This window comes from Meleagris gallopavo, chromosome 1, assembly GCF_905368555.1.
Source record: "Meleagris gallopavo chromosome 1, MGAL_WU_HG_1.1, whole genome shotgun sequence".
Classification (NCBI taxonomy): domain Eukaryota; kingdom Metazoa; phylum Chordata; class Aves; order Galliformes; family Phasianidae; genus Meleagris; species Meleagris gallopavo.
Window position 1 is genome coordinate 22178408 of NC_139404.1, and position 16749 is coordinate 22195156.

Here is a 16749-nt window from a genome sequence, read left to right on the forward strand (position 1 = left end):
TGTTAGCCTTTGTGTGTGTGTGGTGCAGGTTCTGCACAAGGAATGGAGGTGTCAGATGGGTGGGTAGGTGCATTTTTTGTTTACATGTGGACACAAAACCTATGCTTCTCTGACATTGATTTTGGTAGCAGTGGTGCGTACTGGCAGGCTGTCAGTGCTGGCCTGCTGCTCCCGAGAGGATCTGTTCCAAGCCACAGCAGCTTCTGCTGATGTTTGCTTATCTCAAGTGGAGCCTTTTGTGTGGAGGATTCCTGGGGCTTGTTCTGTGCTGCTAATCACTACACTAAGATGGCGAACAGATTTATTTTTAATGTTCAGATTCTTCTTTCAAAGGCATCATTTCTGGCTTTGCATTGCTACTGTCTATGTTTCATCATTTTTTCAGAGGATTCCTCATATTTACATGATATCTATACGATTGCCTTCTGTGAAAATAAGACACCTTTTGCGTTTGGTTTGGAGACAGTTTTCAAGTAGAAGCGCATGAGCTGGAGAGTGTGATGTAAGATGAAAATCCTCCTTTCATATGAAGGATGTAAAGGTTGTCCAAGGTAGGAGCATTAGGAGGATAGCAGTAATTTTTTTAATCCCTTAACAATACTGTAGCTTAAATGGCTTCAAAGTGGCTGGACTAGATACCTGAAAGCATGAAATCACCATACATAATGCAGGTGCCAAAAAGTTCCGTTGTAAGAATCACCGATGCTGTTGAGGTAATGCTATTTGTTGCAGGTTAGCCATTGCAAATAGAACTTGCTCTCGGAAAAAAGAAATAAATCTGGCTATACGTTTATTTTTAAGTAGGCAAAATACAGGAAAGATGAATAAGCTTTTCTCCCAGTTGTGCTTGAGTTTGTGTAATGTTAAAGTTCAGAAATTAGGAAACAAAGGCTTTATATTAATGTTTAAATTCTGAGAAAGCAAAACAAGTGGCTTTAATTGTTGCCTGGTTTTATTAGTATATGTTAGTAGGAGTCCACTTTGGTGTGACATTTTCACTTCGCACAAATTTGATGAGGGGAGAAATATCATACTGAATACTTCAAGAGTTGAAATAAGCCTTGTAAAAGGCCTGTCTGGCTCCCAGGAGAACTTTGAGATTTTGATTTTTCCCATAACACTAAACGCTAGGTTGTTTGCAAGGCTTAGGCATGTAACATTCTCCATTAAGAATCTGCTTTCAAATGCACTCAGCTTTGATGTGAAATCCACTGAAAGAAATTCAGTGTCTGTTCAGGAGACTCATGGCTGCTGTTGTCAGGTTGTTTGTCTGACCTTCTTCATGGTGGTGTAACATCAATGGCCTAAAGTCCATGCACTGCAGACTCAGCATCTTTATTAAATTTTCTTCAGTGAGCATACTTGTTAAATGTGAAGACGGTAGTGCTTAGACAACAAATGGAAGCTACTAAAATGCTGCATGGTCTTATTTTGAGACTGAACTCAATTTGTAATCATTCTTCTCCTCTCTTTCGTCCATAGCTCAATAAGCAGCAGCTACAGACACTGAAAGAACGTTTCCAGGCCTTTCTGAATGGGGAGACACAAATCGTAGCAGATGAAGCGTTCTGTAATGCTGTGCGAAGTTATTATGAGGTAAGTTCTATGCTTTGTTTTACTCTGTTGTTTAAGAAGTTCATAGGATTTCTTTTAATGGAGATTTAATAGAAGGAATTTTAGGTTTTGAAAGCTGTGAGCTTGCACACATTCTAGAAATAGCCTCCTACTCCAGCTTTGTCGTTTTGTAAGTAGAAATCCACTGCATCAGAAAGGAGATAAACTGAAGTGGAAAATATCCACTTGTTTTGAAGAAGGGGGAAAAGAAAAAGACAAAATGAAAAACTCCTGGTACTAAAAATCTTTCTGGCAGCATTTGACACAACTCAGCACTGCTACTTTTATCTCCATATGTCTAAGTTACCTCTTTTAATCAGAGATTCAGTTGTAAGTTACCATCTTGAGAAATGTGTCCTCTGATTTCTAGTTACTGTGCAGGATTCTTGGAGAGGAGCTGCCTCTTCTCTTCCCAAAGCAGCAAAGCTTTCCGCGTGACTGGGCCACCTCTCACCTTCTGCTGTTGCTTCCTGGGGATGTTCTGTGGCTGCCTGCATCAGTGCAGATCTTCAAATGTGCTTTTAATTGCACAAGGCATAGGTCCTGTTCCACACTAAGAGGATACTTCGCTGTTCTTTTTGCAAATTCAGCAGCATGTGGTTAGAGAATCTATGTCCAACTGTTAGCAAAGGGTACTGTGAATTCACTTCTAATGCAGCTTAAACTTGTTCAACAAATCACAAGGGCTGTGTGTTAAACTTGTGTTTGTCTAAGAGTCTTTTTCCCTATTTCACTCTCCCACACCTTTTTCAAATTTCTTAGCTTTTTCATATACTGTTCATCCTCGTTCTCTGTCAGCTATTCTTTGCTATTCTTTGTTTTGAATGAAACTTTTCTTCAGAGAAAAAAAAAAATTATAACTGGTGTTCTAGCTTGCCTTTACCTCTATGAAATTATGTTGCATAGAAAAAGAAGAGGTAAAAAAGGTCAAAAGGGCTTTCTGTCACGCAGAAATGTGAGAATTCGGCATGGATTTCTCCAAGTCACAGACTGATCAGTACTGTGGCAGTTAGAATAAGTGAAATATCAGAAGTGCACTTGTGAAAGGATGGGAATGACTGGGTTACAAGTCTGTGGGTGAAACACAAAAATATGCATGTTGATGAGGTTGTACATAGGAGTGCAAGAACAGTGTAGGAATCTTTAGAAGATAATCTTTTTTTCTCTATAACTGATGCAGAAGTTAAGACTGGGAGGAAGAACAGTTTGGAAGATGCTGCCGAGCAAGATTGAGCTAATTTGCTGCCCAGCAACAGGCTGTAGAGGAGTGGGATATTTCAAGATACTAAACATGCAGTAGAATTGAAAAGGATGTAATATTTATTTTCTTTCTTTAAAGAAGCTGTGTGAGAAGCTTGATGTGTTAGAGGAATTAACCTTTGTTTTGAAAAGGATGTGACAGTGAATAAAGATGATTTTAAATTAAATTCTTAAACAGTAACTGTACAGTTAAAATTCATTTGTGCCTGTTAATGAAATTATTTGGACTCATCAAGAGTCAAGTTAAAAGCTTTACTTAATAATCCAAGGTCCCCCTAGAAATTGGAAGACAAATTTTGAAGTTATATTAACTGTTCACCATGTTTTATTCCATGTGCAAATGTTCTAGATATCCGGTTTTAAACAGAGGCTTCCAAAGATCTTGGCATTACTGTCAAGACTGCAAGGTCTCTGGGGTGATGGGATCTTAATCCACTATTAGTGCATAGTGAATGATCTGCCAGCCATAACTATAAGTGCACTCCACTTCCATTTTTTTTCCAGATACTGGAAACAATTTCCAGTTCTGCAAATTAAGATGGCATTTGCAAGTAATTTTTAGTTCATTTTCAAGTTTGGAGTGAATACTCACATTGGATTTAATGAACACTGCAATGGCAGAATCAGCTGACCAGGAGACTTAATTCGATCTACTGCTCTTCTTCAACGTTCTTTAATCAACTCTTGTGCATCTGACCATCATTTATTTTTTTCTTGTGCCCTTTTCATTTGCTTCATTATCCAATCATTGAAAATATTAAGCTCTACCACTTCTTTGTGAGTTGACCTGATGCTATACTCTAATGCTTCCTCATCGGTATGTCTTCCACGTGTGGTCCAGCACATCTCCTGTTTGGGCACGCTTTTTTAGTAGTTTGAATGGGGGCATACTACTTATCAGCTTTAGCATTCATTTCCTTATACTTTAGCTGCTGAGTTAGTTTAATTTTATCTTACATGAGAGGAAACAAATACGTGGTCTGCACAGTAATTATTTTACTCTAAAAATGATTAATTTCCCTTTAATCTTATGCAATAGTCATGGTTTGAGACTTATTACTAGCCAGGCTAGTCTCATTACTGCAGGTAGTTTTCCACATCCAATTTTTTATGTTTAAATATGAAAGAGAAGGTTTGATTTGGGTTTATGACATAAGTCCTGTATTATTGGTTTCAACTGTTTGAAATTATTACAACTGTTTTTAATTACAGGTTTTGTTCAGAATTTTTCATCTTTTAGAATCTAAAAGTAAGTCTCTAGGATTTAGGAACCTATTGTAGCTCAGTCTGATTTATTTCTAGAAATAGTTGCTGATAGACTTTGTTTATTATCAATACCAATTTCACTGTGTTGTAAGAGTCAAGATTGTGTTGGAAGTGTCATACTCCTGTGTAAGGAGTACCTGGGGAGGTTGACATCAGTCAGTGTTGTGTCTTTTCTAATGTTTATATGAGTTTTAAGACTTTCTATTAATATCTTGGAATTATTTTCCATTTATTGTAAAATTCAGATAGGAAACCAATTCACAGAAGAAGTTGTATCAGTTTTTCTTTGATCCTCTGAAAATGCTTTTTTTCCTGTTCTGTGCAATTACTGTCCCCTAGCCCTACACCACATTTTCTAGGGTCTCTGAAATTTGGTGTAATTTCCTTGTATATACATATTATTTAGATATTTCCTCTTCCCCTCTTTTTTTTTTTTTTTAATGAAAAGATAAATAAATGTTTACAATTGTATGTCTGTAATAATTCAGAATTAAACAGTTGGTGATGAGTGTCTGTGTGTGAATGTGTGCGAGTGTGTGTGTGTGTGTGGAATTCCATTGCAGACATTAAGCCAGATTCTAATCTGCAGAACATCGGATGTTGGTGATGCTTTCTGGATAAAGAAAAAAATTCGATCATATGCTTATCTATTATGAGTAATTATATTGGACACACTGCTAAGTATAAAACTGACAGAGGAATTTATGAAATAAAATGTTTCTTTGCATATTTCAACCCTGTTTGTTCTACATATATATACATACGTATACATGCGTATCTATATATACATATATACATATACTCTTTCATATTCTTGTATGTTCTTTTGTGGAGACTGGAAAATGCTTCTGAGTAGAGCTCTAAGGTTTGTTCACCACCTAAGACATAGCTTAAAATGAATACATACCTATTAAACTTATGTATTGATTCTTCAGTCTATAGCATATGCAGTCTTAGATATGAACAGTGTGGGGCAGAGCACTGTGATGAGCATTTGAAATAATGACAACTTGTTCAATATTATAGTGATTGCACACTCTGAGGTTATCAACTCTCTGCTTAAAGCATTTTGCAGCTGCATAAATTTGTATGTACTGGTGTTTTTCCTGTTTTTCTTGCTTCTTCATTTTAAGTATGTAGTTCTAACTCGTAATTACTGCATGCTGGTTAAATCTGAATGTTAAAAGCAGGATCTGTAGCAGTTGGCACTAAGAGTTTTTCATAATTTAAAATCAGACCTAGTTTGACTGTACATATTAGCCTGCGATATGGGGATCATACTTAATTTCTATTTCAACTCAGGTGTTGAAGTCCTTGGCAATTTAAACTCTTGCCTACTGCGGTCTGACAAAAGGAAAGTACTGAGGTGTGGCCAATAGAGACCCATGAGACAGGAGGTTGGTGTGTCATCTCAGCTACTGAGTCTGCACCTTTTGGAGGGGGCTTGGGATGGATTTAAAAAAAAAGGTGACATAAAAGTAGAAAAGCAACCAAGATCACCAAGAACAGAGGTTCCAAGTCTATAGCTTTCTAAGTGAGAAGAGAAACTGTTTCATTCACTTTCCATAGAAGAGGGATTGGGTGACACCTTTCAGCTTCTGCAGTAGGTAGAACAAGCATCCTTTGAAAACCTTTGTCCTCTGGTTCAAAATACTGAAGAGCCAACAGAGGCCTTTGAGGTGTGCAAGAGATGAACAGGGCTGCTGGAGGCAAAAACCATCTTCTTGCCCTCAGAAAGGACTCTCCATGTGGTAAACAGCAGTCACTGATGTGGTAACCATACAAAGTCACGATGGCTAACTTCAACCTTGAGCATGAGCAGCTGGGCTGTTAAGGAGTTTGTAAGATCTGTAGAGTCAGGGAGTGAAGGAAAATTGTGTGCAGATACACCTGTGCACACCATCACTGATTCTTTATTTTGATCAAAACTATGTAGACTTTTACAGGAATCATGAAAATAGCTTTCTTCCCTTAATGCAGAATGGTTGTTTGGCCAATAATGGAAGCATGTGGTGGCATCACAAAAGCATCATTCTTTGCACTTACCCTTAGAAAAGGATGAATTTTGTTTTGGACCTTTTAAAAATTCTTTTTATTATTACAACGTTTGGATGTTGAGTTAGCTTGGAATAAAAAAGAGTATTTCTGTAAAGATCGGAGTGAAGCAGTGATGCCATTTCTGCCAATAATCATGGAATAAAATGTAAAGATTTTTGTAGTTACGTCAAAGGGAGGGACAAAAGTATCTCAATGGTGAAAATGCAGCAAGGCAGTAGCTTCCTGGACTAAGTGATGTTTTGATTGCTTTTATGGCTTGATTTTAATGTCATCCATTTTAGGTACATGGTTTTTATTCAAGGCAACAAAAGGCATGATCCTGGTGAAGATGACCCTAAGAGAACTAAAAAGCATTCATTAGAATCAAAACATAGTGCACACAAAATAGATAATAATTAAATGTTATAATGTTCTGTTTTGGTTTTAGCGAGGCAAAATAATGGAATCAGTAGATCAAACATGTATTTAAATACTTTAAGATAAAATTATAGAAGCCTAATGGATTTTAGCTGATTTCTGCTTTCATTTTGTTTTTCTTGAAAGCCATAATTTGCATACATAACTATATTGGGCTTTTTGCTTTCTTTAGATCCTTTTCAAAAACCTGAGCATGAAAACAGTTTGAGAGCTATGGCTGTAACAGTCCCCTTTGCAGAAGTGGTCTCCACAGTATGTTTCCTCCCATTAACCCTAGGATGATCTGGTGTTTTGCCTTGTGAGGGAGCCTTTCAGCAACAAATGTTTACAGTTGCACTTAGCAGCATTTGTACTGTTTGTTTCTTTTCAGTTGTCTTAAGACTTTGACAAGCTTCAGCATAACAGTGGTGTGGGGCTGTTATTTTGAGGTCTGTCATGGGGCAGTTCTTTGAAAAACTTTAGTAAAATGTTTTTAGGCCACCTCCAAGTGAGAGACACAAAGAAGATTTATCTAGGTCACGCACTTCACTGAAGAAACTCCAGTGCCTCCAACGTTTTGGATCAGTAGCCTCAATTTGGCATGTAATGGAGATTGCTGTCTAATTATGTTCCTCGGAGAAGTGAAGAGGAGATAAGGCACGATGAATTCAAACTTGCTTTACATAATCTAACCCACCCTGGGCTGAGGAGAGTTAGCCGGATTGCAGCTCCGTGGTGCGTGGCCTCCCCTCAGGGCCTGCTGTTATGTTGCTCGTGTGTAGAAAGTGTGTCAGCGATGAAATCCTCTCATTTCTTGCTTTACAAACAACTACAGCTAACTATTTTCTTTGTCTTTATAAAGAATGAGTACCCCATTTTCATTTCCACCCCCATGGCTTCAGAGGAGCAAAGGATTTTGCTGTGCATCTGCACAGAATATAATTGTTGACTGTTGGGGCTGTCTGTTTCAATCTCTTTAGACACTGGTATTTGTGGGTGGATAATCATTGATAATTTGACTGAGGATGTCATGCAGTTTTCATATTAGCATTACAGATGTAATTACAGCAGATCTTTATCTCAAACTTCTAAATGAGGCAGTGGAGGGAGGGAGAGCAGTGTTTTAATTGCACCTGTCTTAGCTGTGCAAGTGATGTGTGCAGATAGGAAGAGAGGAAGAAATGGCTCATTGAATGTGAATTAAAATATCCCAGAAACTATTCTTACTGTTTGTTTTTTTGACTGCTGTTGTTAAAGGGCAATATGGAATATCTTGTGGACTAAACATGGCAGAAGTAATTAGTGTTGGGTGAGGTACATCTCTACTATAGGGAGCAGCTCCTGACATTATTTACTTGTTTAACAGACACACACAATTTACCTAATAATCTGAACAAAACAGTTAGAGCACCAAGAATGGCTCAAACTGTTACACAACAGTGAATTTGTTCGCCATTGGTTAATTATTTTTTCTCCTAATCCTACCGCTGTTTTTCTGTGTCTCAGAGGAAACACAAACTTATCTAGGCTTCAGTTTTGTAGTTGGCAGGAAGATGCACTGAGACAAATTATACACATTTTTGTTGTTGATGCTTTGTGAACTGAAAACAAGCAGTTTTTCTGCAAGGCTGATACCTAATAGAACAGGTGACAGTGTAACATCAGTGCTTCAGAAATCTTAAAAGTGATGCTCAAATATTCTTTTTTTAAATAAAATTATTATATTTTTTTTTATAAATCATTATATTGATTTATTTCTTTAATTAGATATGCAAATGATGATAACTCTTAATCTTTTTAAGTTATCTTCCCCTCTCTCTTTTCAAGTGGTATTTAAAAATTAGACCAGGTCTGAGCATGGTCCCTTCAGGCCCTGTAGAAGGGAAAAGACTTCTGCAAAGTATTTCATTAAGAAGTTACGTTAATACCAATGAACTTTCCTTTGTGCCTTCATTTTGTCATCTCTGTTTTGTGCTTCAGTTGGAGCACATCTCAGGTCTCTCAAGAATAACGGAGAACAACCAGATACTTCTTCAGCAGTCAGATATTTGATGTGTTCTTTGACTTAATGCCTTTCTCCATGACTAGAGGAAGCATGCAGTTTAATACCAGTAGTACACTCCAAGACTGAATAGAACGTAAGTGAAAATTCTGATAGGATACCTACAGACTCTTGTCAGCCAAAGTCTGTCCAACCAGTATCTCTTTCTCTTTTTCCCAACTCTGCAGGCACTGGAATTTTCTCACATCATTTCTTTAGGTTTCCAGTTTTGATGAGAGTTTCGCTGTAGAAAGCTACCATAATAATATTTTTCTAATTAACAATTCTACTGAATAAGCAACTAGTAGCTGAAATATTTCTTCTCCTTAAAAAAGGAAAAACAAACAACCCATGTGTGAAGAAATAATAAAGGAGAAAACTTCCTGTTTTCCTGTATCAATGTGTGGAATTTTTAGGACTCAGATTTAATTTCAGTATTATTTCATTTATTCTTAGATTTCTAGGTGGTGGGGAAAAAAAAAATGTCATTTGGGTGTTTTGATAGAACTCTGTTACCATTTTACTTTGTGACAGAAAGCTTTACCTTCATAGATATGTGACCTGTCAAAATCTCTTAAACTTCAAAGTAGTATCTTGGAAAAGTGGCATTTTCTGCTTATTGGCAAATTAAGAATCTCTGAGTAAACCAATCTAGAGGAAACAAGGCAGAAAGGGATGAAAAAGGTCAGCAAATGACTGGCTAAAATTTAGAAGTCAGTAAATGAGAAGTGATCACACTGATCTCTCTCAACTGCATTTAATTTCTATTCTCTTACTAATTACAAAGGAAAAAAGCAAATTCTTACATCTCAAGAACTGTGAAGGCAAGAAATGAACAGTGATGCAAATATTTACTTAGTGATTATTTTCAGATTTTGATTGGTCTACATTTCCCACCATAGAGTATTGCTGAGAGGTCAAAGCAGAAAATGAGATTTTTAAGCTTTTTATTTACAGAAGTAAGCTTTGTAGTGCCATAGAGATAGCTTTTTCTATTTTATATTGCCTCATAAAGCTTTTACTCCCCTCAGAGCAAGAAAGATGTTTCTTCGAAGTTCAATCCAGCCATAAAGTTGTTAACCACCTAAGATTCTCACTCACAAGAAACAACATTATCTTAAATGGAGCATGTGGGAAGAAATAGATTACCAGGTCTGTTCCAGTTAGTAATTACCTGCACAGAGCACAGCTAGTGAACAGTAACTGCCTTGTTAAGGAAACTTGTTTCCTTTCCACTTGGCCCTGCCATCAAACCATTTTCCCTGATTTCTTAGTTTATTTTTTCTTATTAACTTCAGCTTATTGCTTAGCTTGCTGTTTTTCCTTTGTATTAAGCCTATTGTGTGCCTACCTAGGGGAATAAAATTGCAGAGCAAATTATGTTTTCTTGATCTGTAGTAAATAATTTGACATCAGGCATTTATTATGATCCCTGATTGGACCTTTCTCTTTTCCTGTTTCCACATGGTGCTTCCAGACACAGCCCCAAATCCTGGTGTAGTTCTGGTTGTACCATTAGTTTAACTGATTAATATGTTTGTTTTATTGGTTAACATGCTTTAATAATTAATACGTTTAATTCTTTGCAAGTTATATCAAAGCAAGTGATTGGCAGAAAAATACGTGGGGAGGGGAGGACCACATGACAGTTTCCTCACATGTTCATGTCAGTTTCAGTCATCAGGGACTCCTCTGCTTGGCCCTCTTTCCTTCACTGCTAACAACGTAACATGACTGAACAGTTTTTCAGGTTTAGCTTTCAGCAAGATTCAGAATCCATTCATTTCTTTGTACTTACTGTTCCGGAGTGGTTCTTAGTTGCAATCCATCCATTCCTTCTCTGCTTATGTTGAGAGGGAATTATGAACCTGCAGAAGTGATCCTTAAATACCAACTGTTTTTTGCTCCTGGATAGTGGCATCTTGTCCTAACACCTCTCCTTTTCAACTGTGTAAAGACCAAATAGGGTGGTCCTTGGGGGCCAGTAACTGACATAACTTGTGCAGTTGGAAAAGAAAGTTCTTTCTGAAATACAGGTTTTGATCTGAGAGTTGCAGCAGGAATCATTGATTAATTGTAAATGATCCTTGTTGCCTTGTTCCAACTCGTCTTCTGACTGTGCTTCAGACACGCAACAAATCCAACTGAGAAAATTAAACAAGGGAGCAAAAAGAAGTGTTGCTTTCCATTTAGTTCCATCATTTTCTCAGTATGCATGGAGTTGATGAGTCCCGTGTGCCTTGGTCCTGGCAGAGGAATCAGAGGGAAACCAGAGTGTACGTGTGTCTTCAGGTGTACTGGGAACCCACAGATCCACCAGGATGCAGCTCACCATGCTGTTTCTAGCTCTGTTTTCCTCTTGGACTACTGAGCCCATCTGGGAAGTAAGCTAAACCTTTCATCTTTCAGCATGAAAGAGATCTACTTTAGTGAGTACTGCTTCAGAGAGTTGATCTCTGCTGCTGATGAAGTGATAAAGAAGGAACAAGTAAAGAATGACTTTCCCCCCTACTTCTTTGAGCATGTGTGAGTCACTTCTTAACTTCATTTTTCCTTTACTCCAGAGAAAGGTCAAAAAGAGTAGACTGGCTCCCTGCTTGCCAGTTTTTAATTCTCATTTCCATGACTGTAACACTGAAATTAAAGACAAGCTTCAGACAACTGTCTGTACCTAATCAGAAATATACTCCTTTGTCTCTCTGGGTGTGATGTGCATCAATAACTACACCAGCAGCTTTACACCTTCTTCATATTAGTAATGCTCAATTTACTCTGTAGCTGATCTGATGGTATGATTTTTTTTTTTAAATGCAGGGACTGCATTTAAAAATCGTTCTGTCTGAAGAATTTTCAAATGCAGAAATTTCATCATTGAAACTACATGTTTCTTTTCTTTTGATACCAACCTATTTTGTTGATAAATAATGTCTTAGATGAGGTACCAGAAAGCTCATTGTTTACATACGTCATCTGAAAGAATATCAAAATCTACACTGTAGCTGCAAATTCCATCTTTTACCTTCAGCTTCCTCCTCAGTACAATGCCACTGTTGGGAAATTCTTCTCACTTGAAACTTAAGAAACTGTTCTGACTTCAGAAGAGCTCCTGACACTGCTGTCATACTAGTCTTAGCTGACACTAGTGCTAAATTTTGAAGCTAAGACCGAAAAGAAAGGAGAGCCAAGACCACACCAACCTACCAAGAAAAGATGAGTAAGATGTCCATCTTCGTTCAGAACACAAGTCATCACTTCTGTGTGAATAGAATTATTTATTTCTATTCAACATTTATTGTTGCTGGAGGAGTTTAAAACACATAGGATTCATGGCAGTGGCTGTTGATATGTATAGATGTACAGATATGTATAGATACAAACTTCCTTCTTGTGGGTACCTCTGAAAGAAGTGCTGAGATGTCACTCCAGAGTCTCCCTGAGAAGTCCTGCTCTCTCCTGGAAGGATGCTCATTTCTGGCATTAAACAAGGATAGGGCTTACATCCAGAGGATGAAGTTGAAACAAGCACATGGCCTTTTTTTTCCTTGGTAATATCACAATGAAAGGGGTCTGAGAGCTGCAGGCAGGCTGCCCTCCTTCTGCTATGCCAGCGTGATCATCTTGACCTAACAAGTGTGTGGCTAGCATCTAACTGATCCTCTGAGTCTGGGAAGAAGAGACTGAATTGTCTGTTTGTGTTACCAGGCAGATTGATGATGCCGGGGTCAGACTTTTTATCCCAAAAATGGCAGCAAGAGAGGAAAAATGCATGTAAGTGTTGTCACAGCTGTTTTAAGACAGCCTGTTGAAAAAAGATAAGGCTCCTTTGAATAGGAGCCACAGAGAAATTTCCAGGCAGTTCAGGGGAAGATATTTTAACTCTTACTCATTGTGAAATGCAGTTACTTTTGGTTCTGTCATTAATTCAGAGTCAGATTGATTACTGTGGGTGTTTTTGAGCTCAGAATTGTTTTATGGCTCTCAAATTGAAGATGCACAGTTTCATTTAGTCCTCTCTCTTGACTTTTAAAATATGAAGACTCCTAGCAACTCTAGATTTCCCAATAATTCTTCAGACATGATCTCCTCTATTGAAGAGGAAGGTATATCTGTCTGTCCTCAACTGAAGACAGAAGACAAGGGCTGTTTCCAAAACTTGTTCAAATTCAACAGTTACAAATCTGAGTAAAATCCTGGACATCTGAAAGATAGGTATGTAAATGTGAAAAGGGACTGGAATAACCTCATATGTCAAAAAATGAGGCACATGGAAAAAAAAATACACGAGCCTGTTGTTGTATTCCAAGTTAATGAGCCCAGATCTAATGCTTTTTAAAAGTAGTAATGACAATAATTTACAGTGGCAGAGGAGTCTGGAAAGAGGTGGTTGCATAGGCTGAGGGTTGTGTTCAGTGTTAGCAGTCAGGAGAAATTCTCATTACTGTTAGGGAAGAAAAAAGTTTTAATCAATTTCATAACATGTATGAAGGTTAAAGATAAAGTAACTATTAATAATGCATACAGCATGCTTAGTTTTTGGAGATTATCCTAATTTGCTTATTAGCCTCAATTATCATAGAAGTTATTGTTGAGTTGGTGCAGTTAAACTGTCAGAAAAGGTATGGGTAAACAGCAGTGAGGGCAAGTTAACAGCTTTCAGTGAAGACAACTTCCCTTTTCCACACAACAGACTATGACAAAGGAATTGATGATTTAAGAAAAAGTCCACTTGTCCTGTCAAAATAATGGTTAGCCAGCCTGATGACAGCCCCTGAGATGTAATTTTATTTGTTACCTTCAGCACCAAAAGCATTCTCTGCACAGAACAGGTATCAGAGAGGTCTCATTTGTCTGCCATGTGTTCATACGCTGCTGCTTTGAGGAAACGCTCAGAACTTTAGTGTACAGCATTCTTTTATTTTGATATACCAGTATATCAATGGAATCACAGGATTGATAGGATAATATTTATATATATTGGAAATGTATGTAAATAGTAGATAGTGATAGGACAAGGGGGAATTGTTTTAAACTCCAAGAGAGGAGATTTAAATTAGATGTCTGGGAAATTTTTCACTAAGAGAGTGGTAAGGCAGTGGCACAGGCTGCTGGAAAAGTTGTGGATGTCCCATCCCTGGAGGTGCTCAAGGTCAGGTTGGATGGGGCCCTGGGCAGCCTGACCTACTGCTTATTCTAGTAGCTGACAACCCTATCCGTGGTGAGATGGGTTGGAATTAGATGATCTTTGAGCTCACTTCCAACCCAAGCCATTCTATGGTTTGAAGTAGTGAGGTTGTTGTTTTTTTAGCTCAGTCTTTATTTCTTTAAAATGTACTTATGTATCCACCTTTAAAACATTTTTAGAAACAGGAATCAGTGATCCTGTAACAGATGTAATTCTGAATAAATGTGGTTGGAGAGAGAAACCCACTCGAGTGATTTGGAAGAAGTGCACATTATGCCTAAACTGGTGGTTTTTTTCGTGCTTTATCAGTACAGTAACTGACTGGGCATTATTGTGGAACAAGGTAAAGTGGGTCTTTAATATACAGAAGCTTTAAAACAGAGGTCTGAAAAAGTCACAGTGACTCTTCTGAAGATGACTGTGATGAAACGTTCTTGGCACTCTGGGAATAATTCCACTGGATGTAGCGGTATGACCTGAAGTGGTGTGGCTGCTTCCTGGCTGCTGGCTGGTGGGCAGGGTGGCTGTCCTCAGCATGGTCAGGCAATGGTGTAAAATGCACTCATGAAGAACAGATACAAGGAGGGCTGGAGAAGTCTAGATTTCAGCACACACATAGCCAACTAACAAGTCTATCCAGAGACTCAGTACATTAGAGCCTACAGAAATTTATTTGTGATTATTAAGTTGAGGAAACTGCTGAGATTCTCAGTGCTTTCATCCGGGTTCACAAGGCAATGGCATGGAGTTTGGTTTGAAATTTTGGGGACTCTTGAATACTAATCAGGTAAGGTGTTTGGAAAAGCAGGACTTCAGATGGGATTTTCTACTATTCCTCTGTTCAGTGGGAGGGAAATAACTGACCTAATCAAATTCCCCAGATGGCAGTATCTGTGGGAGTTTTCTTATTTCCAGTTCGTTAATTAGTGACACCGTTCCTCCTGTGAGGGGAAGGACTGATGCATACTCCACAACACTCTACAGTGTTAAAAATCCACCATTCAGGAGGCAGATGGAGGTCTGCCAGGAGCCCTCCAGAGTCACTTTTGGCTGTATTTGTCTCTTCTGCCATTCACTTCAAACAGCAGCCGTGCTTCTGCTGAGTGCGCTTCATGCTGCTTCAGCCACAGTAGGAGCAGCAATAAATCCTGCTCTGAGGGCAACTAGGTGCTCTCTGTGTCCGATGCTGCTGGACAGGCCACTTGTTTCCTAGCTTCTCTGAGAGTTCTGCAGTGTGTGAGGTGCCTGGGGCTGCTCTGCAGGTCTCCCTGTGTCTGTTAGCAGCGTGTTGAGGAGAGCTTCTGGGGGAGGAGCTGGCCTGGGCAGTGCTGGCTTTACCGCTCAGGTGTTAGGGAGGGGTAGGGGCTGAAAGAATGAGGTGAGGTATCTGGTCTCAAGGAAAAGGTGTTTTAAAAAAACAAAAAACAACACCCAAACCCACAAACAAAAAACCCACATCAAAACAAAAATAAAGCTATATATACATATTTTGTGAGAGCAGTAATGGGAGCAGCAATGTACAAAATAAGGACTATAGCAAAATCAGCTTCACAGTTAAAAGTTATTCATGCTGGCCACTGATTTGAGTTTGAGCGTAGGGTAAACTGACTTCTTAATTTGCATTAATTTCTTAATTTCAAAGAGGGGAATAATTATTGTGGAAAAATTATCAGTTTTTGGTTGAAGATGTCATGGAGCTGTTTTTGAAATACCATCAACTCTTTAAAGGTTTCTCACTGCAATCCTCTTTCATACAGGATAGACTTCTAAAGTGAAGAAACTCTTCCTGGGTCATTTAAAAATAGTATTTAAAGAGCAGGATTTCCATAGCAGCATTCTGAAGCTAGTCCTGCCTGTTGAGCTGGCTCTGTGCCATGTGCTGGGAGCATTTCAGTATGTTCGTGAGGAAAATGTTGTGAGGAGGAGGAGGAGGCTTGTTAAGAATTAGCAAAACTTTCAGCTGACAGAGAGCTGTATGAAAAAGATGGTCTTCACCCAAACCAAAAAAGATCTGGGTTGCTGATACCTAAAATTAGAAAAAGGTTGTACTAGTATTTCAAAATTAAATCACAGTAGGAAGGAAACGCTTTTGCAAGAATACATTTTGTAAGTTCAATTGTAATGTTATATCTTATAAACAGGAATAGGGGAAAAAAAAAATCCTCTGTAAAAATCAGTTACTAAATAATAAATCTAAACAAATCTCAGTTAAGCTGAGCGTGTGAAGCTGAAAATAATTTCCAGTAAGTTCAGCTGTAAAATCTAAGTGTGCGGTTTTGCAAATGCTTCCTGTAGTCAGTGGTGAGTGACAGACACCTTCAGGAAGGTGCAACACATTTTCAGATGACAGGAACCAAAGTGGGTGTGTAAAGAGCAAGAGATAACTCTCCAGAAGCAAGACTGCTCACGAAAGAAAACAAGATCATCATTATTCTCTGCAACAGTAATTGCTGTCTACTGTTTTAGTTGTTCCATTTCCAGAAAGGATATGACAGAACTAAAAGACTCATAATAAAGGGCATCACATATAATATATATGGATATTATCTCTATTTTTATTTTTATTATATATCTTAAGTGGTTCACAGATGTTAAGGGCTCTTCAGCAAAGCTGCTGGAGTAAATGCAACAGCTCTTGCAGATCCTGAAGTGCAGCTTCTTGAAACTAAAGCTGGTAAATTTCACTGGTCGGAAGAGAGAAAATTAAGATCTGTTTAATACAAATTGATTACTCACAGACCATGATTTGCAAATATGGTAGGTGAAAGCAATCATATTAAGGAGAAAGAAAAGGCTGCAATTAAACTGATTGTGTGAGTAAAACAGCAAGAAGTGGTAACAGTCAGTATTGCTGAAACCATATGAAGTGTAGGAGATGATTGGTAAGTATTCATCAAAAGCGGAAAAAAATCCTGTAGCTACCAAGGCAAAG

The 16749-nt window shown here is 38.1% G+C and overlaps 1 protein-coding gene across 14 annotated transcripts in view; it reads left to right on the forward strand.

Annotated features, from left to right (window-relative positions):
• The window catches only part of CADPS2 (calcium dependent secretion activator 2), a 299343-nt gene that overhangs the window by 58427 nt on the left and 224167 nt on the right, over positions 1-16749 (forward strand). For all 14 annotated transcript variants that reach the window (XM_085218604.1, XM_085218528.1, XM_085218565.1 and 11 more), the window contains exon 2: positions 1483-1596. In XM_085218604.1, coding sequence (XP_085074730.1) covers positions 1483-1596 — 114 coding nt within the window. The remainder of the gene's footprint in view (positions 1-1482; positions 1597-16749) is intronic.